Consider the following 27,147-nt stretch of genomic DNA (forward strand, 5'->3'; position numbering starts at 1 on the left):
TATAAGAAGAAATGAAATTGAATTATTTGTAGTGAGGTGGATGGACCTAGAGTCTGTCATACAGAGTGAAGTAAGTCAGAAAGAGAAAAATAAATTCCATATGCTAACACATATATATGGAATCTAAAAAAACCCAAAATGGTTCTGATGAACCTACGGGCAGGACAGGAATACAGAAGCAGATGTAGAGAATGGACTTGAGGACATAGGGAGGGGGAAGAGTAAGCTGGGACAAAGTGAGACAGTAGCACTAACATATATACACTCCCAAATGTAAAATAGATAGCTAGTGGAAAGCAGCTGCATCGTACAGGGAGATCAGCTCGGTGCTTTGTGACCACCTTGAAGCGAGGGATAGAGAGGGCGGTAGGGAGGCAAAAGAGGGTGGGGATATGTGGATATACGTATTCATAGAGCTGATTCACTTTGTTATACACAGAAACTAACACACCATTGTAAAGCAATTATACTCCAATAAATTTGTTTTAAAAAATCTTGCAAAAATAAAAAATAAAGAACAATTAAAGAATGGAAAAAAGCAAAATAAGCTGTCAGGGATATGTTCCTTCCCCTTACCTTCAAGTGGATCTAATGCATGTGAAGGGTAGCAATGTGAGAGCATAAACAAACATCAGCATCAGAGAAATTAGAAATTTCCTAGAAACTGCAATTCGTGAGAACATGTTCTTCTTCCTGATGCTCCCCTAAGCTGATTGAAGGCACTTATTATTATTTAGAGGTATAGGTGGTACTTTCACTCATCCACTGATTTTTTTAGAAGCCCTAGGGGGTAGGGCAGAGCATGGGGGACTCCATGAACTCTAGTACACATAGGCTGGCAGGGAGCAAGGATGGAAACTGGAGGTGGGCAAATAAATCCAAAATGTTCATTGAATAAACTGAGGGCCGGTAACGTGTGGTTACAGTACAAGGTCTCCTGCTCTCTAGCAAAATGCTCTGATTTACTGAGCAGGCACCAATTGCCGGTGTGGTACTAACTCTCCACCCTCTTTCATAATTCCTTTTCAAGGGAGATTAAGTTGTGAAGGTTTCTTCTATGATTCTTGTTTTTTCTTTAAATTAATTTATGTTTTTAAACATCTTTATTGGAGTATAAGTCCTTTACAATGGTGTGTTAGTTTCTGCTGTATAACAAAGTGAATTAGCAATACATACATATATATATATATATATATATATATATATATATATATATATATATATATATCCCCATATCTCCTCCCTCTTGCGTCTGGCTCCCACTCTCCCTATCCGACCCCTCTAGGTGGTCACAAAGCACCGAGCTGATCTCCCTGTGCCATGTGGCCACTTCCCACTAACAATCTACTTTATATTTGGTAGTGTATATATGTAAATGCCACTCTCTCACTTCGTCCCAGCTTACCCATCCCCCTTCCCGTGTCCTCAGTCCATTTTCTACATCTGCGTCTTTATTCCTGACCTGTCCCTAGGTTCGTCAGAACAACTTTTCTTCTTATTTTTGGTTTCCATACATATGTGCTAGCATACAGTATTTGTTTTTCTCTTTCTGAGTTACTTCACTCTGTATGACAGACTCTAGGTCCATCCACCTCACTACAAATAACTCAATTTCATTTCTTTTTATGGCTGAGTAATATTCCATTGTATATATGTACCACATCTTCTTTATCCATTCATCTGTTGATGGACACTTAGGTTGCTTCCATGTCCTGGCTATTGTAAATAGAGCTGCAATGAACATTGTGGTACATGACTCTTTTGGAATTATGGTTTTCTTAGGGTACATGCCCAGTAGTGGGATTGCTGTATCATAAGGCAGTTCTCTTCTTAGTTTTTTAAGGAACCTCCATACTGTTATCCATAGTGGCTGTATCAATTTACATTCCCACCAACAGTGCAAGAGGGTTCCCTTTTCTCCACACCCTCTCCAGCATTTATTGTTTGTAGATTTTTTGATGATGGCCATTCTGACTGGTGTGAGGTGATACCTCATTGTAGTTTTGATTTGCATTTCTGTAATGATTAGTGATGTTGAGCATTCTTTCATATGTTTGTTGGCAATCTGTATATCTTCTTTGCAGAAATGTCTATTTAGGTCTTCTGCCTATTCTTGGATAGGGTTGTTTGTTTTTTTGATGTTGAGCTGCATGTGCTGCTTGTAAATTTTGGAGGTTAATTCTTTGTCAGTTGCTTCATTTGCAAATATTTTCTCCCATTCTGAGGGTTGTCTTTTCCTCTTGTTTATGGTATCCTTTGATGTGCAAAAGCTTTTAAGTTTCACTAGGTCCCATTTGTTTATTTATTTTTTTATTTCCATTTCTGTAGGAGGTGGCTCAAAAAGGATCTTGCTGTGATTTATGTCATAGAGTGTTCTGCCTATGTTTTCCTCTAAGAATTTTATAGTGTCTGCTCTTATATTTAGGTCTTTAATCCATTTTGAGTTTATTTTTGTGTATGGTGTTAGGGAGTGCTGTAATTTCATTCTTTTACATGTAGCTGTCCAGTTTTCCCAGCACCACTATTGAAGAGGCTGTCTTTTCTCCATTGTATATTCCTGCCTCCTTTATCAAAAATAAGGTGACCATAGGTGCATGGGTTTACCTCTGGCTTTCTATTCTGTTCTATTGAACTATATTTCTGTTTCTGTGCCAGTACTGTGCTGTCTTGATTAGTGTACCTTTGTAGTATTGTCTGAAGTCAAGGAGCCTGATTCCTCCAGCTTCGTTTTTCTTTCTCAAGATTGCTTTGGCTATTCAGGGTCTTTTGTGTTTCCATACAAAGTGAGATTTTTTTTGTCCTACTTCTGTGAAAAGTGCCACTGGTAGTTTCATAGGGATTGCATTGAATCTGTAGATTGCTTTGGGTAGTAGTCATTTTCACAGTATTGATTCTTCCAATCCAAGAACATTGTACATCTCTCCAACTGTTTGTATCATCTTTAATTTCTTTCATCAGTGTCTTATAGTTTTCTGCATACATGTCTTCTGTCTCCTTAGGTAGGTTTATTCCCAGGTATTTATTATTTTTGGTACTATGGTAAGTGGGAGTGTTTCCTCAATTTATCTTTCAGATTTTTCATCATAGTGTATAGGAATGCAAGAGATTTCTGTGCATTAATTTTGTATCCTGCTACTTTACCAAGTTCATTGATTAGCTCTAGTAGTTTTCTGGTAGCATCTTTAGGATTCTCTATGTATAGTATCATGTCATCTGCAAACAGTGACAGTTTTACTTCTTCTTTTCCGATTTGAATTCCTTTTATTTGTTTTTCTTCTGATTGCTGTGGCTAAAACTTCCAAAACTATGTTGAATAACAGTGGTGAGAGTGGAAAACTTTCTCTTGTTCCTGATCTTACAGGAAATGGTTTCAGTGTTTCACCATTGAGAACTATGTTGGCTGTGGGTTTGTCATATATGGCCTTTATTATGTTGAGGTAACTTCCCTATATGCCTACTTTCTGGAAGGTTTTTTATCATAAATGGGTGTTGAATTTTGTGAAAAGCTTTTTCTGCATCTATTGAGATGATCATATGGTTTTTCTCCTTCAAATTGTTAATACAGTTTATCACATTGATTGATTTGTGTATATTGAAGAATCCTTGCATTCCTGGGGTAATGCCCACTTGATCATGGTGTATGAACTTTTTAATGTGCTGTTGGATTCTGCTTGCTAGTATTTTGTTGAGAATTTTTGCATATATATTCATCAGTGATATTGGCCTGAATTTTTATTCTTTGTGACATCTTTGTCTGGTTTTGGTATCAGGGTGACTTTGGGAGTGTTCCTCCATCTTCTATACTTTGGAAGAATTTGAAAAGGATAGGTTTTAGCTGTTCTCTAAATGTTTGATCAAATTTGCCTGTGAAGCCATCTGTTCCTGGGCTTTTGTTTGTTGGAAGATTTTTATTCACCATCTCAATTTTAGTGCTCGTGATTGGTCTGCTTATATTTTCAATTTCTTCCTGGTTCAGCCTCAGAAGGTTGCACTTGTCTAAGGAATTTTCCATATCTTCCTGGTTGTCCACTTTATTGGCATTTAGTGGCCTGCAGTAATCTCTCATGATCCTTTGCATTTCTGCAATGCCAGCTGTTACTTCTCCTTTTTCATTTGTAATTCTGTTGATTTGAGTCTTCTACCTTTTCTTCTTGATGAGTCTGGCTAATTGATTATCAATTTTGTTTATCTTCTGAAAGAACAAGCTTTTAATTTTACTGATATTTGCTATCATTTCCTTCATTTCTTCTTCATTTATTTCTGACCTAATCTTTATGATTTCTTTACTTCTGCTATCTTTGGGTTATTTTTTTGTTTTTCTTTCTCTAATTGCTTTTTGTGTAAGGTTAGGTTGTTTATTTGAGATGATTCTTGTTTCTTGAGGTAGGATTGTATTGCTATAAACTTCCCTCTTAGAACTGCTTTTGCTGCATCCCAAGAGTTTTGGGTCATTGTGTTTTCATTGTCATCTGTTTCTAGGTATTTTTTGATATTGTCTTTGATTTCTTCAGTGATCTCTTGGTTATTTAGTAGTGTATTGTTTAGCCTCCATGTGTTTGTAGTTTTTATAGGTTTTTTTCCCTGTAATTGATATCTAATCTCATAGCATTGTGGTTGGAAAAGATACTTGATGCAATTTCAATTTTCTTAACTTATCAAGGGTTGATTTGTGACCCAAGATATGATCTATCCTGGAGAATGTTCCATGAGCTCTTGATAAGAAACTGTATTCTGTTGTTTTTCATTGGAATGTCCTATAAATATCAGTTAAGTCTGTCTTGTTTAGAATATCATTTAAAGTTTGTGTTTCCCTATTAATTTTCATTTTGGATGATATGTCCGTTGGTGAAAGTGGGGTGTTAAAGTCCCCTACTATGATTGTGTTACTGTCGATTTCCGGTTTTATGGCTGTTAGCATTTGCCTTATGTATTGAGGTGCTCCTATGTTGGGTGCATCAATATTTACAGTTGTTATACATTCTTTTTGGAATGATCCAATGATCATTATGTAGTGTCCTTCTTTGTCTCTTGTAATAGTCTTTATTTTAAAGTCTATTTTGTCTGATATGAGAATTACTACTCCAGCTTTCTTTTGATTTCCATTTACATGGAATATTTTTTTCCATCCCCTCACTTATTGTCTGTATGAGTCCCTAGGTCTGATGTGGGTCTCTTGTAGACAGCGTATATACGGGTCTTATTTTTGTATCCATTCAGCCAGTCTATGTGTTGTGTTTGGAACATTTAATGCATTTACATTTAAGGTAGTTATCGATATGTATGTTCCTAATAACATTTTCCTAATTGTTTGGGGTTCGTTATTGTATATTTTTCCCTTCTCCTGTGTTTCCTGCATAGAGAATTTCCTTCAGCATTTGTTGTAAATCCAGTTTGCTTGTTCTGAATTCTCTTAAGTTTTGCTTGTCTGTAAAGTTTTTAATTTCTCCTTCAAATCTGAGTGATATCCTTGCTGTGTAATCTTGGTTGTAGGTTTTTCCCTTTCATCACTTTAAATATGTCCTGCCACTCCCTTCTGGCTTGCAGAGTTTCTGCTGAAAGATCAGCTGTTAACTTTATGGGGATTCCCTTGTATGTTATTTGTTGCTTTTGCCTTGCTGCTTTTAATATTTTTCCCTGTATTTAATTTTTGATAGTTTGATTAATATGTGTGTTGGCATGTTTTTCCTTGAATTTATCCTGTATTGGACTCTATGTGCTTCCTGGACTTGATTGACTATTTCCTTTCCCATATTAGGGAAGTTTTCAACTATAATCTCTTCAAAAATTTTCTTAGTCCTGTTCTTTTTCTCTTCTTCTTCTGTGACCCCTATAATTTGAATGTTGGTGCGGTAATGTTGTCCCAGAGGTCTCTGAGACTGTCCTCAGTTCTTTTCATTCTTTTTTCTTTATTCTGCTCTGCAGTAGTTATTTCCACTCTTTCACCTTCCACATCATTTATCCATTCTTCTGCCTCAGTTATTCTGCTACTGATTCCTTCTAGAGAATATTTTTATTTCGTTTATTGTGTTTCTCATCATTGTTTGCTCTTCAGTTCTTCTAGGTTCTTGTTAAATGTTTCTTGTATTTTCTCCATTCCTTTTTCAAGATTTTGGATCATCTTTACTATCATTATGATGAATTCTTTTTCAGCTAGGTTGCCTATTTCCTCTTCATTTGTTTGGTGTGGTGGGTTTTTACCTTGCTCCTTTGTCTGCTGTGTTTTTCCCTGTGTTTTCATTTTGCTTAACTTACTGTGTTTGGGGTCTCCTTTTTGCAGGCTGGAGGTTCGTAGTTCCCACTGTTTTTGTTGTCTGTGCCCAGTGGTTAAGGTTGGTTCAGTGGGTTGTTTCGGCTTCCTGGTAAGGGTCTGGCACCTGTGTTCTGGTGGATGAGACTGGATCTTGTCTTTTGGTGGGCGGGACCATGTCCAGTGGTGGGTTTTGCGGTGTTTTGACATTTGCATGATATTAGGCAGCCTCTTTGCTATTGGGTGGGGTTGTGTTCCTGTCTTGCTAGTTTTTTGGCATAGGTTGTCCAGCACTGTAGCTTGCTGGTCATTGAGTGGAGCTGGGTCTTAGCATTGAGATGGAGATCTATGGGAGAGCTTTTGCTGTTTGATATTATGTGGAGCTAGGAGGTCTCTGGTGGACCAATGTCCTAAACTCAGCTCTCTCTACTCGGAGGTACAGGACTGACATGTGGCTGGAGTACCTAGACTGTTTCAGCCACACATCTAGAAGAAAAGGTAGAGAGAAAGAAAGAAAGAAAGAAAGAAAGAAAGAAAGGAAGGAAGGAAGGAAAGAAGAAGGAAATAAAAGAGAAAAAAGGGAAAAATAAAATAAAATTACTAAAATAAAAAATTTAAAAATTATAAAAATTTAAAAATTATTAAAATTAAAATAATATAAAAATTATTTAAAAAATGGAGAGACCAAACCCTGGGGAAAATGGTAAAAGCAAAGCTATACACACAAAATCACACAAAGAAGCATACACATACACACTCAGAAAAGGAGAAAAAGAAAAAAAATATAGATATTTATATATATATAAAAAAAGAAGAGAGAAACCAAATCAATAAATGAATCTACCACTGATAATAAACTTTTAATACTAAACTAAGATAAACGTAAAACCAGACACAAATTAGATGTAGGAAGTGAACCCCAAGTTTGCAGTTACTCCCAAAGTCCGGCACTTCAATTTCGGGCTGATTCGTTGTCTATTCAGGTATTCTGTGTATGCAGGGTACATTAAGATGATTGTCGAGATTTAATCCACTGCTCCTGAGGCCGCTGGGAGAAAATTCCCTTTCTCTTCTTTGTTTGCACAGCTCCTGGGGTTCAGCTTTTAATTTGGCCCTGCCTCTGCCTGTATGTCGCCTGAGGGCATCTGTTCTTCGCTCAGACAGGAAGGGGCTAAAGTAGCAGTTGATTAGAAGGCTCTGGCTCACTCAGCCCAGCGGGAGAGGGAGGGGTATGAAATGCAGCGTGAGTCTGCAGCGGCAGAGGCTGGTGTGACATTGCAACAGCCTGAGGCATGCCATGTTTTCTCCCGTGGATGTTGTCCCTGGATCACGGGACCCTGGCAGTGGTGGGCTGCACAGTCTCCTGGGAGGGATTGTGTGGATAGTGACTGGTGCTTGCACACAGGCTTCTTGGTGGCTGCATCAGCAGCCTTAGCATTTCATGCTCATCTCTGGTGTCCATGCTGATAGGCGTGGCTTGCACGCAGCGCTGGAGTTTGTTTAGGCAGTGCTCTGAATCCTCTCTCCTCGTGCACCCTGAAACAATGGTCTCTAGCCTCTTAGGCAGTTCCAGACATTTTCCTGGACTCCCTCCTGGCTAGCTGTGCCGCACTAGCCCCCTTCAGGCTGTGTTCATGCAGCCAACACCAGTCCTCTCCCTGGGATCCGACCTCCGAATCCATAGCCTCAGCTCCCAGCCCCCACCCGCCCTGGCTGGTGAGCAGACAAGTCTCTCAGGCTGGTGCGTGCTGGTTGGCACTGATCCTCTGTGTGGGAATCTCTCCACTTTGCTCTCTGCACCCTTGCTGCTGTGCTCTCCTCCATGGCTCCAAAGCTTCCCCCGCCACACCCCGTCTCCACCAGTAAAGGAGTTTCCTAGTATGTGAAAACTTTTCCTCCTTCACTCCTCCCTCCCAGAGGTGTCGGTCCCATCCCTATTCTTTTGTCTCTGTTTTTTTCTGTTTTCTTCTGCCCTACCCAGGTACGTGGGGAATTTCTTTACTTTTGGGAAGTCTGAGGTCTTCTGCTAACATTCAGTAGGAGTTGTTTCACATGTAGATGTATTTCAAATGTATTTGTGGGGAGGAAGGTGATCTCCATGTCTTACTCCTCCGCCATCTTGAAGGTCTCCTGACTCTTCTTTTTCATTTGACAAATCAAACTGAAATTATTATGTAGATGCTTTTGATACCCACCCTGTTTATTCAAACATGTGGAGGAGGCAAGTGAGTGGCAGAGAGAGCAAAGCACTGCTTCATTTTCTTGATTTGCAAGGCTTGTCCACAGCTGCACCCACCAAGCTGGCAGGACTTCTTTCTGAATGTCCAACTGCTTGGGTAGGTGGAACATAGAAAAAACCTATACCAGGGAATCAGTGAGGTTGAGCCACCCAAGCCAATAGCCAACCAGCCATGGAATGGACATATCCTATTGCTTTCTGTGGGAGGCTCCCCAGCACTCATCTACCTTTAGCCTTACTGGGAGTTGGACTTCCCCCCAAGGCAGTCTTACTCTCTTGCTTAGATATGGACACTTTACTGCAGAAACAAGTCCCTGCAATATCATAAAGGGAAGCAACTGGGCTGTAGGAAGCAGAAGGCTGGAAGAGTATGTGGTGCAGCAGTGTAAAGAACATCCCCCAGGGAATCTGGAGACTAGATTCAAGTTTTAGTTTTGTCATTGACTTGCTGTTTGGCCTCAGTCAGGAATAGGCTTCTCAGACTTCCACCATCATTACAAGGTTTGCATGTGTGCACGTGTGTGTGCGCACACACATGTGCATAAACATGGCCAGAGATGTTCTTTGGGGAGTTCCCTAAAAGACCTACTGACTCTGACATTTTAGAAATATTTAAGACTAGATATGGCACACTTGATCGAAACTTTGGTCCTGGCCTCTGAAATGTACCCATCAGGCCTTGCTAAAGAAAATGCTTCATAGAGGGCAAACCTTCTAAAGCTGGTCAGTTGCACAGTGACCTCAGAGTCTGAAAAGTTAACCACAAGGAATTTTTCTTCTTACTAACTTAAATAAAGAAGGACTTTGTCAAGCAGGGTTGTGTGGGCTTGGATGAGATTAGAGGACCAGTCAATCATGCTAACAAAGGAGGCAGAAAGTAACTGCCTCCTATTCGAAAGACTTTCCTTTGTTTCCCAACCCCCAACTATAGACAAACACAAATAAAATTCCTTCTGAGATGCTGAGTCTTTAAATCATAGTTCAGTGCTTTCATGTTAGGTGTTAGTGAAGCTCCCTGAACAGGCCAAAGAATTTTAAGCTATTCTTGGTCTCCCATGGCCCCAGCTGCAGGGACTGGAGGCCAAGAGCCCATGGAGGAATTAGAAGGTCTTCCAGGTATTGGGAAGGGGAAAATTGTTTCAGGGAATAGAAAGACAACTGCTGCTGGGAACATCCTATTACAGAGAATCCCCACAGGGGTAGAGAAAAAGAGGCCTGCTAATCAGCCACAGTTTCAGAGTGCCTGAGAATTAGTGATCTTTCTAGAGGTCATTTGATCCAGCCCTCTTATCAGGAAACTATCCAAAGCAAACCAGACACAGGGGAAGGAAAATCCATGATTTCCTAATAAGTCTGTGCCAGTGCTGTTTTCTTCTTATGAGCAAGAAGATCTCTTTATATAGATTCCTTCCTCTCCTTGCATCTCAAAGAATCACTGCTGTTTTCTACTCTGTATGGGGACATTATCCTTCAAATAAGACTCAAAAATATGCCAGCTGCTCAGAACTGTGGACATTTCCAGCCATGTACATTAAAGAGGAACAGAAGTAGCAGAATAAAGGAAAGATGACTTTTTCTGGACATTGGTTAAGTAACTGTAAGGCTGTTTCATTCCCTTGGAATGTGCTAAACTATATGACAAGTTAGAGAGCTACTAGCTCTCAAATTACAAGAAATTATACCTGTGTGGAGGCCAGAGGAATGGGTAGCTGACTCAACTTCTACACTATGATCATGAAGCTTAAGATTGCCACCTCCTCCCTGGTAGCATGTCCTGCCTCTCCTATCTTGGTTATATTAGCTGTGGACTGTCAGATTTCATAACTTGGGTCTGAGAGATAAATGTGAAATGTCATTACTCCTGGTTCTCTTGATGGGCACAAGAGAGAAACAATAAATAGTGTACTTAACACACAGGTACCTGTGAGGCCTTAAAGTTCACAGCTCTTTTTTCTGTTTAACAGACACCTCAGGAACTTCAACAGAGCAGTGGCATAAGAGGCAAAAGCTCCATTTATTTGTTAGGCTGTGTATATCCTCTGAAAGTTAGCATCTCAGAAGACAATGCTTTAGTGAAGGCTTTCTGAGTTCAGAGAAGTCGTGACCAATTCCAATAGAATGGAAGGCTCAGGGATTATTTTTATAAGCAGATAATTAAAAAATAGAATTTGGCCTGTCAGTTGGGCAGGGATGATAGTTGTGGCCTGAAGTGTGCAGGCTTGGATAGAACTAGTAGATATGTCAGGGTGAGGTGATCTCACCAAGAGGAAAAGAAGAAGTATGTTGGCTGGCCTGCATCAGAGAACCAACCTTGCACTCTGTGTCTGGGAGTGAATTAGTACCTATTACTCCTCATCCAAGTGTTCATCTGGTGGTGATAAAATTCCAGGACTTGAAAGAGCTTTGAAAGGCTACTGAGTCAACCCAATTATTTCTTAGAAACACCCAAATAGATGAATCTTTCCTTTCCTAATGAAACATTGCAACCGAGATTTCTCCAACCTTCTTAGAAAGCTATTCAAGTACACAACACCTCTTATTAGCAGGAAGTTTTGCCTTGGCTCTAATCTAAATCCTTTCTGATGCTCTTCAAATATAATTACTCTTTGCTCATCTTTGGCTAAGATGTGAGGTTCTGGCTAAGGTATTCAGACTCTCCAATGTCCCTGTTAGTAAGGGTCCTACCTCCCAGTCTAGGACAGAGGCCTGCCACTGGGCAATCTTGTCAATATTCTCCAAGCGCCGCTTGCGTTCATTGATCTGCTGAGTCACATTTCTCATGACAGCCAGAGCAGCTGCCACATACCTGTAGTCACTGTGAAGACACAAAATTACAAGTTGGATGAGTCAATGTGCCATTGAACCAATGTGCTGGGTGCCAACACTAACATCCATTCTCCTCTTCCTACTTAGCAAGAGAGCCCGGATTTTAGATAGAATCCATGCCACATGGTACAAAAGACTACATTTTCTATCCTTCTTTACAGTAAGAGGTGACTTATATGATCAAGTTCTGTCCAGTTATATGTAAATAGAAATGTTGGGTAGAACTTTTGAAAAACTACCTTTAAGGAAAACAGCATGTCCTTCTTTGGTCCTTACTTAAACCTGACGCTTAAGAATATTTAGATGTGATGGCTGAAGTTCTAGCAACCATCTTAGACCATAAGGACAAGGTCCATACTCCTAAGGATAGGATAAGAGAAAACTGGAAGGAGTCTCTGATAATCATGGAGCCAGCAAGGCAGCCATAAACTGCCTACCTGCAGGCGTTTTCTCTATGAAAGAGAAACAGACTCATCTTTGCTATGCCATTATTTTTGTACCTATCTGATACAACCAGCCAAGGATGAGGAAGGGAGCCTCACACATGGCATGGTCCAGAGAACTTTACCATCTGTTCTAGCACCTATTTCTAGGGAACTCTGCCCAAAGTCACAGTAAAATAACATCCAAACCTTTCCTCCTATACAATATAGAGATAGGATGTAGCATTGTGGTTAAGAACAGAGACTGGAGCCAGACTCCTTGAACACAAACCCTAGTTTAGTCACTGACTAGTGGTGTGGCCTTTGACAAGTCTCATTCTCCTTCTCAGTGACTCAGTTTCCTCATCTGTAAAATGGGGAGAATTACAGTAGAATTTGCTGAAGTTTTAATAATCCATGAAAACTGTTTTACTCTTGGCTCACAGCAAATGTCTGCAGTATTATTAATATAAAACAAACATTTCTCTAGTATAGACATTATATGGGTTGTCTCTCAAAACCTCTAACTCCAGAAGTACAATCCTAGGCCCCATTTTCCTGGCACTTTGGATGGCCCACTTGTTGAAGGTTATACCATCCTGCCCAGTTTTCTCTGTTTGTCTGATCTAATTTCCAGTCAAATGGCTCCTGTGAAAAGAAGATTGAAAGTTAGATCCCAGACATTTGGTGGAATAATTAGTTGAGAAGGCAGGAGGATGAGTTACAGTTCAGTCTTAACAAACTTTTCCTTAGAGAAGCTGAACATGCTTTGTGGTCACTAACATGCTCACTGTCCCTGCACCAATTTGAAAGAAGAGAAGAGAAAAAGAAGAGCAGGGCAACTGTCTTTTTCTTCCCTAATACATTGAGGTGTGGGGTGGTGGACCAATCATAGGAACAGAAGAAAGGGAGTTCTAACTGCTAGGGCAGATGAGACACAGCACCTCCTCTTAGCTGGCCTCCCTGGCTCCAGTCTGTTCTCTGCACACCTGCCAGACCATAGTCTTCAAACGTTACTACATTTTATCACCTACAGTGACAGGATACTCAGTACAAATCCTAACCAGTCTATTCTGTCTCAAGACAACTCTGTTAACACACACACGCATACACACACACACACACACACACACACACACACACACACCCCAAAACTTCTTTATCCTGAGCCTTAATGAATGTTAGCTGTTACCAGTTTTTCTTGTGGATCTCACTTCTGACTCATACTGAACTTATGATCAACCAATACTTCTTAAATTTCTTTAAAATATGCTGTCTAGAAGCTGTATGTCTCTCAGTCTGTCCTTGAATTGTTGATTTCTTAGACCAAACTACAGAATATTACATTTGTTTCTGTTACATTTCATTCTTTTACAGTTACTTGCTCCAACCTGTGGGGGAGTTATTGTGCTCTGTAAAACTGTCAAAGTTTTTCCCTGGCAAGACTATCTGAGCTTGCCATTTAGAAGCAAGGTAGGGTAATGACAGAAGGGGTGGTTGCAGTGCAGAAGTTGCTGACGTAAATAAGCACCCCTGTTCTTTAGGTCCTTTTTCTGTCTCCCATGCTATTCCTCCCTGATTTGAGAGCATCAGGAAAATGCCTTAAGCCACTTTCTAGGAGGTAAAGCATAGAGTTACACTGTCAAATATGGTATCCACTAGCCACATTTAATTAGAATTAAATAAAAATTTAGTTCTTTAGTTGCATCAGCTACATTTCTCAGTACTCAATAGCCATATGTGGCCAGTGTCTACTATATTAAACCACAGAGATATGGAACATTTACATCACTGTACAAAGTCCTATTGGAGAGTGCTGGCATGAGAATGCTTATTACCTCTGCCTGACCCCATGTACTACTTAGCCATGAATTTATCACTGCCACTGTGCCATACTGTCAGTCAACCTTTGCCATTTTTAGCTGGCTGCCTTTCTCATGATGGTTAGAGGGGGGTATGTCACCATCTCTAACCTTCCCCACTAGCTTTAGGAGTGGGTGAGAGAAAAAAGTAAATAGCTGTGGTCTAGCCTGAACCCTGCTCAGAGCCCTCAGGCTTCCAGATGAGGTCTGAGCCCAGCACCCTAGTGAGGAGACTGACTGAACCAAGATTGTCTTGTTCCAGGCAGGTCAGCTAACCTCCCTCTCGTAGTCTTTCTTCTTAGCAGCTTAAGCAAGGTTGGGTGGGGGGGTGGGGACATGTCACCCATCTGTAAACAATGGTAGTATTATTCTCCATTTACCACTCTCTATCCACCTAATCTTCTCCCTCAGGGACTACTCTGCCTGCTTGCATTTCAGACCTACCTATCTGAACACCTATCAACCTAAGTCTTCAACCTGGCATTAGCCTCTGATTGCCTTCAAACCCAAGCTACTTTGGCATGCATCACAGGAGCTATCACCTTGATAAAGCTTTCTGAGGCCTGCAAGAAGGAGTGGCCCATGGCCTGGGGATAGTGCTAGGCCCAATGGGTCACCCCAAATGAGGACAGGGATTGATGTAGCCTGCGACTGCCTGAGCCATTCTCTCAGCACCCCTGAGCCTAGGGGTGGAAGGAGAGGGGACCAGAGACCCAGAGGATAAGAAGGCCTTGATGCAGGGGTTCCACTCACAAGGTGAAGGTGCACAGGAATGGGAAATCCCAGGGAGATATGCTATCTTGTTGGCTCCCACTAAACCCAAAAGGCCCTGGGGTTGCTTTGGTCTAAAAGACAAACATAATTTTTGGCTGTGCTTTAAAATCGGTCCTTGGGGGGCTCTTAAAAACATTTATGTAAATACATAATTTACCTAGTTAATATCATCAGTCCACAAGTATAATTTTTAGAGCAGACACTCAGGAGTAGGTGGAGATGAGCTGTGATATAAAAACATTTGAGAATCACTCTTTAAATATACTGGTTTTAAAACCACTGGTCTGAAAGCAGCTCCACTGAGATTTAGGTGCAATAGTGGCTGCTTCTGGTCACTTAGCACCTTGAAGTATTCCTGTGGAGGTCATTTAGATTCATTACAACATGGGATGGCAGAACTAGAAAAGGCCTTCCAGACTGGCTAGTACAATGGCTCACAAATCTTCCTTGGCATGAAAATCACCTGGAGCGCTCTTTAAAAAGTTAGGTTCCCAGACCACTGTCCATACTTTGTGTCCCTGCTTTGCCACAGACTTGCTCTTTGTCATTTTCCCTTTCTGGGACTCAGTCTGTCTAGCCATAGAATGAATAAGTCTGACTAGAAGACCTTCCTCTAAGGCCCTTTCCATTTTAGGTGCCATAAATGTTTTCCATTTTTATTTTTAAAATATTAAGATATTTTAGTTGGGGTTCTTTAACATCCTATTAGCTCTCACAAGTTTTCTCCTTAGAAAACTTGGGACTCAGTTTTGGCAATGGGCTGTATTAAATATTTTAAGTGAGATTTAGCCACCTCCAAATTTCATGTCTAATTAGTACTCCCACTATTCCCCAGCTAGTAAACAGACTCAGGGAGAAGGGAACAGAGTCCTCCTTTGCAAGGTCCTTCTACACCTGCCTCGCTCACAGCCAACAGAACAAGGAAGGCAGAGTTACCACTGGTGGTGTTACTCATACAAAGGGAGAGTCCACTGCTACTACATTTGGTTTCAAATCTGAAATCTGTCCAGGGCTTCAGACCACTGAAGCACATAACCCATGATATGCTAAAGAACAACATCAACTTAAAAATGAACCTAGGGATTGGCCTAGAAGCTTGACATAAAAAAAACCAACCGACGCATACCGATGGCCTTATGCAACTAGGTCTGGAAGTCAGATCCAAGGAAACCAGGCAGTGGAGCCAAATGAAAGTACGAAGCAGGCCTGATGAGAAGCAAGCAGAAACTAAGGGAAATTGAGCAAAGGCCTTCTTTATTCTTATAGTGATCAATCAGGAAGAGAGCTGAGAGCTGGGGCAATAAACCTGAGGTCACGGATTTAATACCAATTAAAAGCAGGCTATAAATAGGCTGGGGGCTCTAGGTTATGAAGCAAAGCACATGAAAAAATAGGGGATGGTTCACTGTAGACCATTCCCATTGTTGGAGATGACTCCCAGAATATACCTTACTAATAGAGGGTTAGGAGTGTCATTTCCATTCAGAGAAAGATAAGCTCCTTCATCCTTTTTGGGTTGGTTTTCTTGAAAATACTGAAAAACTTTGAGAAAACTTCAGGGGAAGTCTCAAGTCTATTTTCCCCCAGTCATGCTGTGTGTCTAAGGGGAAGGTACAGTTGGGATGAGGCAGAGGAGGGTGTAAAAGACTAAAGAAGACCAGGGGTGTAGCCTTTCAGAAGAAATCTAAGGTCAGTACAAGTAGGGCAGTCTGTTACCAGGATATTTGACTCTATTGAGCAGAGTAGAATAAACAGTTGATTCACTTGGCTGAACTCAGGACTAAGGACCAGGCTATAAGCTCCCTGAAGGTAGTGTCTAAGTGGTACAATAATGATGAACACTGATTTTGTGTATATATTGATTTATAAGTTTATAAGCAACTGATAAGCATTGTCTCACTTTATATACACAACAGTCTTCAGAGGTAAGCAAGAATATGTCATCATCCCATTGTGTATATAAGCTAACAGAAATTCAGAAAAGGCAAGAGGACATACATTCTCAATAAGGATTAACATGTAGAGGAGGCTCTCTCCTTCACTCCTGCCTCCCTCAATCCCTTACCTATGGTCCTGGGCGGTATACTTGAGGAGCTCAGCCAACTGTAAGGGATACTTGCAGATCTTCTGCACTGGCGTCAAAAGGAAACCATCAATGGCAATGTCAATCATCTGCTGCAAGAGGCGACAGGCCTCAAAAAAGTGCTGGTAGCGGCTGTCCTTCATCAGTTTGGAGAGCTCCATACAGGCGTCCAGGTGGTTGTTACAGTACTCAGAGTATATCCAGAATCCATCTTGCTGTGAGCAGAGGAAAGATAGAGAGAAAGGGAAAGGCTACTGAGAACTCCAAAAGAAGTTCTGGAGAAATGGGAAAACAGACCCTCTACTTATGTAGAAATATAAAAATGATAATGTCAATCTTTCCTACACTGATTCATAATTTAATAATAAAGAAATTATTTGGGAATTAGACAACCTGTAAAAATTCATATATAAAAATAAATAAAAGAGACCTTCAAGATGGTGGAGGAATGAGACATGGAGATCACCTTCCTCCACACAAATACATCAAAAATACATCTACATGTGAAACAACTCCTACAGAACACCTACTGAATGCTGGCAGAAGAGCTCAGACTTCCCAAAATGCAAAAAATTCCCCATGTTCTTGGGCAGGGCAAAAGAAAAAAGAAAAAACAGAGACAAAAGAATAGGGATGGGACCTGCACCACTGGGAGGGAGCTGTGAATGAGGAAAAGTTTGCACACACTAGGAAGCCCCTTCACTGGTGGGAACAGGTGGGGGAAAAGCTTCAGAGCCATGGAGGAGAGTGCAGAAACAGGGGTGCAGAAGGGAAAGTGGAGAGATTCCCGCACAGAGGATCAGTGCCAACCAGCACTCACCAGCCTAAGATGCTTGTCTGCTCACTCATCGGGGTGGGTGGGAGCTGAGAGCTGAGGTTCAGGCTTTGGAGGTCAGACCTCAGGGAAAGGACTGGGGTTGGCTGTGTGAAGACAGCCTGAAGTGGACTAGTGTACCACAGCTAGCCAGGAAGGAGTCTGGGAAAATGTCTGGATCAGATGGAGAGGCAAGAGACCACTGTTTTGGGGTGTGCGAGGAGAGGGGATTCCTGCTCCTTGTGCCCACAGAGGGCAGAGCACCACCTAAATGAGCTCCAGAGACAGGAGTGAGCCACAGCTATCAGATTGGACCACAGAGATGGGCATGGACCGTTAACACTGCCACCACTGCCACCAAGAATCCTTTGTGTAAGTGCAGGTCACTACCCACACTTCCATGGATACCCATGCAGCAAACCATGGCCAGGGTCCCATGATCCAGGGACAACTTCCCTGGTAGAACACATGGTGCACCACAGGCTGTTGCAATGTCATGTCAGCCTCTGGTGCTGCAGGCTCACCCCCACATTCTAATTCTGACTACCATACTTTTCCCTCTCCCTGGCTGGAGCGAGCAACAGAGCCCTAATCAGCTGCTGCTTGAACTCACTCCTGTCTGGGTGGGGAACAGACACCTGAGGGTGGCCTACATGCAGAGGCAGGGCCAAAACCAAAGCTGAATCCCAGGAGCTGTGAGAACAAAGAAGAGAAAGGGAAATTTCTCCATGCATCCTCAGGAGCAGTGGATTATATCCCCACAATCAACTTGATAAAACCCTGCATCTGTGGAGTAGCTGAATAGACAACAAATGTTCCCAAAATTGAGGTGGTAGACTTTGGGAGAAACTGTAGACTTGGCGTTTGCTTTCTAAGTCTGATTTGTTTTTGGTTTTATGTTTCTCTTAGTTTAGTTTTAAGTGCTTGTTATCACTGGTGGATTTGTTTATTGGTTTGGTTGTTACCTTCCTTTATTTTAAATTTTTAAAATATTTTTATTTTTAATTTTTCCCCCTTTTTCTCTTTTTGTAAATGCATGTATGTATGTATCTTTGTATGATTTGGTCTCTTTAGGTTTGATATCATTTGTCCTAGGGTTCTGTCTGGTAGTTTTGTTTTGTTTTCTTTTTCTGCTCTTGTTGTTTTTTGGTTGTTTGTCTGTTTTTTATGAGTGTGTGTGTGTGTGTGTGTGTGTGTGTGTGTGTGTGTGTGTGTTTGCGTGCACACATGGGTACGTTTCTTTGTCTGATTTTGTCTGTTTCGTTTTGTTTTTACCATTTGGTTTGGGGTTCTATCTGTTTGTTCTTTTTTTTCCTTCCTTTACTTCCAAGCTGTGTGGCTGGCACGATTTTGGTGCTCCAGCTGGATGACGGGCATGAGCCTCTGAGGTGGGAGAGCCAAGTCCAGGATATTGGACCACCAGAGACCTCCCAGCCCCATGTAATATCAATAAGCAAGAGCTCTCCCAGAGACTTCATCAACACTAAGACCCATTCCACCCAATGGCCAGCAAGCTCTGGTGCTGGATGCCCCACAGCAAACAACTTGCAAGACAGGAACAAAAACCCACCAATTAGCAGAGAGGCTGCCTAAAGTCATGCTAAGTTGACAGACACCACAAAACACCACACCGGATGTGGCCCTGCACACCAGAGAAACAAGATCCATCTCCACCAACCAGAAGAAATGCACCAGTCCCATCCACCAGGAAGCTTACATAAGCAAATAAACCAATCTCACCCACTGGGGGCAAAACAAAAATAATGGGAACTACAAAGCTGAGGAAAAGGAGAGCCAAAACACACTAAGTTAAACAAAATGAGAAGACAGAGAAATATGAAGCAGATGAAGGAGCAAGGCAAAAACCCAGCAGAACAAACAAATGAAGAGGAAATAGGCAGTCTACCTGAAAAACAATTAAGAGTAATGATAGTAAAGATGATCCAAAATCTCAGAAATAGAATAGAGAAAATACAAGAAGTGTTTAACAAGGACCTAGAAGAACTCAAGAGCAAACAAACAGTGATGAAGAACACAAACAAAGAAAGGAAAAATACTCTAGAAGGAATCAATAGCAGAATAACTGAGGCAGAAGAATGGATAGGTGAGCTGGAAGATAGAATACTGCAAATACCTGTGGCAGAGCAAAATAAAGAAAAAAGAATGAATAGACACTTCTGGGGCAACATTAAATGCAACAAAATTCAAATTATAGGGGTCCCAGAAGAAGAACACAAAAAGAAAGTGTCTGAGAAAATATCTGAAGAGACTATAGTCGAAAACTTCCCTAACATGGGAAAGGAAATAGTCAATCAAGTCCTGGAAGAGCAGAGAGTCCCATACAGGATAAATCCAAGAAACATGGCAAGACACATATTAAGGAAACAATCAAAAATTAAATACAAACCAAAAATATGAAAAGCAGCAAGGGAAAAGCAAAAAATAACATACAAGGGAATCCCCATAAGCTTAACAACTGATCTTTCAGCAGAAATTCTGCAAGCCAGAAGGGAGTGGCAGGACATATTAAAAGTGATGAAAGGGAAAAACCTACAACCAAGATTATTCTACCCAGCAAGGATCTCATTCAGATTTGATGGCAAAATTAAAACTTTTACAGACTAGCAAAACTTAAGAGAATTCAGCACAATCAAACCAGCTGTACAAAAAATGCTAAAGCAACTTCTCTAGGCAGGAAACACAAGAGAAGGAAAAGACTTACAAAAAATAATTAAGAAAATGGTAATAGGAACATATATATCGATAATTACCTTAAATGTAAGTGGATTAAATTCTCCAACCAAAGGACACAAAATGGCTGAATGGATACAAGAACAAGACGTGTGTAAATGCTGTCTACAAGCAACCCACTTCAGACCTAGGGACACATACAGACTGAAAGTGATGGGATGGAAAAAGATATTCCATGCAAATAGAAATCAAAGGAAATCTGGCATACCAATACTCATAACAGACAAAATAGACTTTAAAATAAAGACTATTACAAGAGACAAAAAAGGACACTACATAATGATCAAGGGATCAATCCAAGAGAAGATATAACAAGTGTAAATATTTATGCACCCAACATAGGAGCACCTCAATAAATAAGGCAAATGCTAACAGCCATAAAAGGGGAAACTGAAAGTAACACATTCATACTGGGGACTTTAACACCCCACTTTCACAAATGGACAGATAATCCAAACTGAAAATAAATAAGGAAACACAAGCTTTAAATGATACACTTAACAAGATGGAATTAATTGATATTTATAGAACATTCCACCCCAAAACAACAGAATACACTTTCTTTTCAAGTGCTCATGGAACATTCTCCAGGATAGATCATATCTTGGGACACAAATCAAGCCTTGGTAAATTTCAGAAAATTGAAATTGTGTCAAGTATCTTTTCCAACCACAGTGCTATGAGACTAGATATCAATTACAGTGAAAACACTGTAAAAAATACAAACACAGGAAGGCTAAACAATACACTACTAAATAACCAAGAGATCACAGAAGAAATCAAAGAGGAAATCAAAAAATACCTAGAAACAAGTGACAATGAAAACACATTGACCCAAAACCTATGGGATGCCACAAAAGCAGTTTTTAAGAAGGAAGTTTACAGCAATACAATCTTAACTCAAGAAAAAAGAAAATCTCAAATAAACAACCTAACTTTACACCTAAAGCAATGAGAGAAAGAAGAACAACAAAAAAACGTTAGCAGAAGGAAAGAAATCATATAGATCACATGAGAAATAAATGAAAAGGAAATGAAGGAAACTGCTGTTTCAATATATGCAAGTCAATCAACGTGATACACCATATTAACAAATTAAAGGATAAAAATCAAATATCAATAAAACTAAAAGCTGATTCTTTGAGAAGGTAAAATTGACATACCAGTAGCCAGACTCATCAAGAAAACAAGAAAGGACAAGACTCAAAGCAACCAAATTAGAAATGAAAAAGAAGTAACAACTGACACTGTGGAAATAAAAGGGATCATGAGATACTACTACAAGCAACTATATGAAAATAAAATACACAGCCTGGAAGAAATGGTAAAATTCTTAGAAAAGTACAAGCTTCCAAGACTGAACTAGGAAGAAATAAAAAACATGAAGAGACAAATCACAAGCACTATAATTGAAATTGTGATTAAAAATCTTCCAACAAACAAAAGCATAGGGCCAAAAGGCTTCACAGGTGAATTCTATCAAATGCTTAGAGAAGAGTTAACACATATTCTTCTCAAACTCTCCCAAAATATAGCAGAGGGAGGAACACTCCCACACTCATTCAATAGGGCACCATCACTCTGACACCAAAAACAGACAAAGATGTCACAAAAAAAGAAAACTACAGGGCAATATCACTGAACAACATAGATGCAAAAATCCACCATAAAATACTAGCAAACAGAATCCAACAGCACATTGAAAGGATCATACACCATGATCAAGTAGGGTTTATCCCTGGAATGCATGGATTCTTCAATATATGCAAATGAATCAATGTTATGCACCATATTAACAAATTGAAGAATAAAAACCATGTAATAATCTCAGTAGATGTAGAAAAGGCTTTTGACAAATATCAACACCCATTTATGGTAAAAATTCTCCAGAAAGTAAGCATAGAGGGAACCAACCTCAACATAATAAAGCCATATATGACAAGCCCACAGCCAACATCGTTCTCAATGGTGAAAAACTGAAACCATTTCTTCTAAGATCTGGAAGAAGACAAGGTTGCCCACTCTCACCACTATTCAACATAGGTTTGGAAGTTTTATGAATGGCAATCAGAGAAGAGAAAGAAATAAAAGGAATCCAAAATGGAAAAGAAGTAAAACAGTCACTGTTTGCAGATGCCATGATACTATACATAGAGCATCCTAAAGATGCTACTAGAAAACTACTAGAGCTAATCAATGAATTTGGTAAAGTGGCATGATACAAAATTAATGCCCAGAAGTCTCTTGTATTCCTATACACTATGATGAAAAAATTGAAAGAGAAATTGAGGAAACACTCCCATTTACCATTGCATCAAAAAGAATAAAATACCTAGGAATAAACCTACCTAAGGAGACAAAATACCTGTATGCAGAAAACTATAAGACACTGATAAAAGAAATTAAAGATGATACAAACAGATGGAGAGATATACCGTGTTCTTGGATTGGAAGAATCCACATTGTGAAAATGACTGTACAACTCAAAGCAATCTACAGATTCAATGCAATCCTTAAACTACCAATGGCATTTTTCACAGAAGTAGAACAAAAAAAATTCTCAATTTGAATGGAAACACAAAAGACCCTGAATAGCCAAAGGAATCTTGAGAAAGAAAAATGGAGCTGGAGGAATCAGGCTCTCCTACTTCAGACTATACTACAAAGCTATAGTAATCAAGACAGTATAGTACTGGCACAAAAACAGAAATATAGATCAAAGGAACAGGATAGAAATCCAGAGATAAACCCATGCATCTATGGTCACCTTATTTTTGATAAAGAAGGCAAGAATATACAGTGCAGAAAAGATAGCCTCTTCAGTAAGTGTTGCTGGGAAAACTGGACAGCTACATGTAAAAGAATGAAATTAGAGCACTCCCCAACACCAGACACAACAATAAACTCAAAATGTATTAAAGACCTATATGTAAGGCCAGACACTATAAAACTCTTAGAGGAAAACATAGGCAGAACACTCTATGACACAAATCACAGCAAGATCCTTTTTGACCCACCTCCTAGAGAAATGTAAATAACAACAAAAATAAAGAAATGGGGCCTAATGAAATTTAGAAGCATTTGCACAGCAAAGGAAAACATAAACAAGACGAAAAGACATCCCTAAGAATGGGAGAAAATATTTGCAAATGAAGCAACTGACAAAGGATTAATCTCCAAAATTTACAAGCAGCTCATGAAGCTCAATAGCAAAGAAACAAAAAACCCAATTCCAAAATGGGCAGAAGAGCTAAGTAGACATTTCTCCAAAGAAGATATACAGATTGCCAACAAACACGTGAAAGAATGCTCAACATCACTAATCATCACAGAAATGTAAATCAAAACTACAATGAGGTATCACCTCACACCAGTCAGAATGGCCATTATCAAAAAATCTACAAACAATAAATGCTGGAGAGGGTGTGGAGAAAAGAGAATCCTCTTGCACTGTTGGTGGGAGTGTGAATTGATACAGCCAGTATGGAGAACAGTATGGAGGTTCCTTAAGAAACGAAAAAGAGAACTACCATATGACCCAGCAATCCCACTACTGGGCATATACCCCGAGAAAACCATAATTCAAAAAGAGTCATGCAGCACAATGTTCATTGCAGCTCTATTTACAATAGCCTGGACATGGAAGCAACCTAAATGTCCATCAACAGATGGATGGATAAAGATGTGGCACAAATATACAATGGAACATTACTCAGCCATAAAAAGAAGCGAAATTGAGTTATTTGTAGGGAGGTGGATGGACCTAGAGTCTGTCATACAGAGTGAAGTAAGTCAGAAAGAGAAAAACAAATACCATATGCTAACACATATTTGGAATCTAAAAAAAAAAAAAAAGAGTCATGAAGAACATAGGGGCAGAACGGGAATAAAGATGCAGACCTACTAGAGAATGGACTTGAGGATACAGGTAGGGGACGGGTAAGCTGGGACAAAGTGAGGGAGTGGCATGGACATATATACACTACCAAATGTAAAACCAATAGGTAGTGGGACGCAGCCGCATAGCACAGGGAGATCTGCTCCGTGCTTTGTGATCACCTAGAGGGGTGGGATAGTGAGGGTGGGAGGGAGGGAGACACAAGAGGGAAGAGATATGGGGTTATATGTATTTGTATAGCTGATTCACTTTGTTATATAGCAGAAACTAACACACCATTGTAAAGCAATTATACACCAATAAAGATGTTTTTAAAAAAATTATATAAACCATAAATGCTGGAGAGGGTGTGGAGAAAAGGAAACCCTCTTGAACTATTGGTGGGAATGTAAATTTATACAGCTACTATGGAAAACAGTAAGGAGGTTCCTTAAGAAACTTAAAATAGAACTACCATATGACCCAGCAATCCTACTACTGGGCATATACCCTGAGAAAACCATAATTCAAAGACTCATGTACCACAATGTTGATTGCAGCTCTATTTACAATAGCCAGGACATGGAAGCAACCTAAGTGTCCATTGGGAGATGAATGGGTAAAGAAGATGTGGCACATATATACAATGGAATATTAATCAGCCATAAGAAGAAACAAAATTGAATTATTTGTAGTGAGGTAGATGGACCTATGGTCTGTCATACAGAGTGAAGTATGTCAGAAAGTGAAAAACAAATACTGTATTCTAACACATATATATGGAATCTAAAGGAAAAAAAAGGTTCTAATGAACCTAGGGGCAGGACAGGAATAAAGATGCAGACATAGAGAATGGACTTGATGATACATGGTGGGGAAGGTTCAGCTGGGACCAAGTGAGAGTGTAGCATTGACATATATACACTACCAAAAGCAAAATAGGTAGCTAGTGGGAAGCAGCTGCATAGCACAGGGAGATCAGCTCCGTGCTTTGTGACCACCTAGAGGGGTGGGATAGGGAGGGTGGCAGGGAGGCTCAAGAAGGAGGTGATATGGTGATATATGTATACATGTAGCTGATTCACTTTGTTATACAGCAGAAACTAACACACCATTGTAAAGCAATTATACTCCAATAAAGATGTTTAAAAAATAAATATATAAGTAGGAAAAGCTGGTAAATTCTCTAAAGGAAGGGTAATGAGAGATGACTGGCCCTGAAAATAGTAAAACACAAGTGGCAAAAAATTATGGCACTGGATCATAAAAAGTGATAGTCAGAGGTTCTATTTCTGGTAGCGGCAGACTAAATAGTTTTAGAAAATCTTACCACTGAGAATAGTTAGAAAAGATTGAAAAATATAATAAATTTCTGTTTGAAAGAATCACATCATCCAGAGCCTCAAATTGTCTCCATAGAATGTTCCTTAGGAAATACACTTTGGACTATTCAGGGGTAAAGATTACTGATGTATGCAAGTTAAACACAAATGACTGAAGAAAAAACATATACGTGTATATATGTGTACGTGTGTTTGTTTGTGTGTGTGTGTGTATGTGTGTAAATGTAGAGAGAGGGGAGGAGGGGTTAGGAGAGGGTGAGCACATTCAAGTGATTCATCAAAATCAGTAGAATGCTTTTTTTTTTAATTGGGATATAGTTGTTTCACAATGTTCTGTTAGTTTCTACTGCACAGTGGAGTTTCCTGTGATATACAGCAAGTTCTCATTAGTTATCTATTTTATACATATTAGTGTATATATGTCAATCCCAATTTCCCAATTCATCCCACCACCATCTTCCCCCTGCTTTCTCCCCTTGGTGTCCATATGTTTGTTCTCTACATCTGTGTCTCTATTTCTGCCTTGCAAACCGGTTCATCTGTACCATTTTTCTAGATTCCACATATATGTGTTAATATACAGTATTTGTTTTTCCGTTTCTGACTAACTTCACTCTGTATGACAGTCTCTAGGTCCATCCACGTCTCTACAAATGACCCAATTTCCTTCCTTTTTATCGCGAGTAATATTCCGTTGTATATATGTACCATATCTTCTTTATCCATTCGTCTGTTGATGGGCATTTATGTTGCTTCCATGATCTGGTTATTGTAAATAGTGCTGCAAGGAACATTGGGGTGCATGTGTCTTTTTGAGTTATTTTCTCAGGGTATATGCCCAGTTGTGGGATTGCTGGGTCATATGGTATCAAAAAAACAAACAACCCAATCAAAAGATGGGCAGAAGACCTAAGTAGATATTACTCCAAAGAAGACATACAGATGGCCAAAAGGCACATGAAAAGATGCTCAACATCACTAATTATTAGAGAAATGCAAATCAAAATTACAATAAGGTATCACCTCACACCGTTTAGAATGGGCATCATCAGAAAATCTACAATAAATGCTGGAGAGTGTATGGAGAAAAGGGAACCCTCTTGCACTGTTGGTGGGAATGTAAATTGATACAGCCACTATGGAGAACAGTAAGGGGGTTCCTTAGAAAACTAAAAAATAGAATGTTAATATTAGGTGAATCTGGGTAAATGGTATACAGGCATCCTTCATTTCATTGCACTTCACTTTACTGCACTTCACATTGTTTTTTACAAGTTGAAGTTTGGGACAATCCTGGTTGAGCAAGTCTATTGGCGCCATTCTTCCAACAGCATTTGCTCACGTCATGTCTCTATGCCACATTTTGGCAATTCTTGGAATGTTTCAAGCTTTTTCACTATTACTATATTTGTTATGGTAATCTGTGATCAGTGATCTTTGATGTTAATGTTGTAATTGCTTGAGGGTGATACAAACCTCACCCAGGTAAGAAGGTGAATTCAGTGTATAAATGTTATGTATTCTGACTGCTCCACTGTTCCTCCATCTCTCTCCCACTCCTTGGGGCTCACTATTACTTGAGACACAATATTGAAGTTAAGCCAATTAATAACATTACAATGGCCTCTAGTGTTCAAGTGAGAGGAAGCGACACATGTCTCGCACTTTAAATCAAAAGCTAGAATAATTAAACTTAGTGAGGAAGGTATGATAAAAGCCGAGATAGGCTAAAAGTTAGGCCTCTTGTGCCAAACAGCCAAGCTGTGAAGGCAAGGGAAAAGTTCTTGAAGGAAATTAAAAGTGCTACTCCAGTTAACACACAAATGATAAGAAATTGAAACAGCCTTATTGCTGATATGGAGAAAGTTTTAGTTGTCTGGATAGAAGATCAAACCAGCCACAATATTCC

The 27,147-nt window shown here is 39.8% G+C and overlaps 1 protein-coding gene across 5 annotated transcripts in view; it reads right to left on the reverse strand.

The window, feature by feature from the left end:
• The window catches only part of ARHGEF9 (Cdc42 guanine nucleotide exchange factor 9), a gene marked incomplete at both ends in the record, with an annotated part of 219,229 nt that overhangs the window by 46,491 nt on the left and 145,591 nt on the right, over positions 1 to 27,147 (reverse strand). For 4 of the 5 annotated variants that reach the window (XM_079910060.1, XM_079910059.1, XM_079910056.1 and 1 more), the window contains 2 exons: positions 11,172 to 11,301; positions 16,436 to 16,668. In XM_079910060.1, coding sequence (XP_079766186.1) covers positions 11,172 to 11,301; positions 16,436 to 16,668 — 363 coding nt within the window. The remainder of the gene's footprint in view (positions 1 to 11,171; positions 11,302 to 16,435; positions 16,669 to 27,147) is intronic. The other variant, XM_079910058.1, reaches the window with a different exon arrangement.

The sequence above is a fragment of the Stenella coeruleoalba genome (assembly GCF_951394435.1).
Source record: "Stenella coeruleoalba genome assembly, chromosome: X".
Lineage (NCBI taxonomy): Eukaryota > Metazoa > Chordata > Mammalia > Artiodactyla > Delphinidae > Stenella > Stenella coeruleoalba.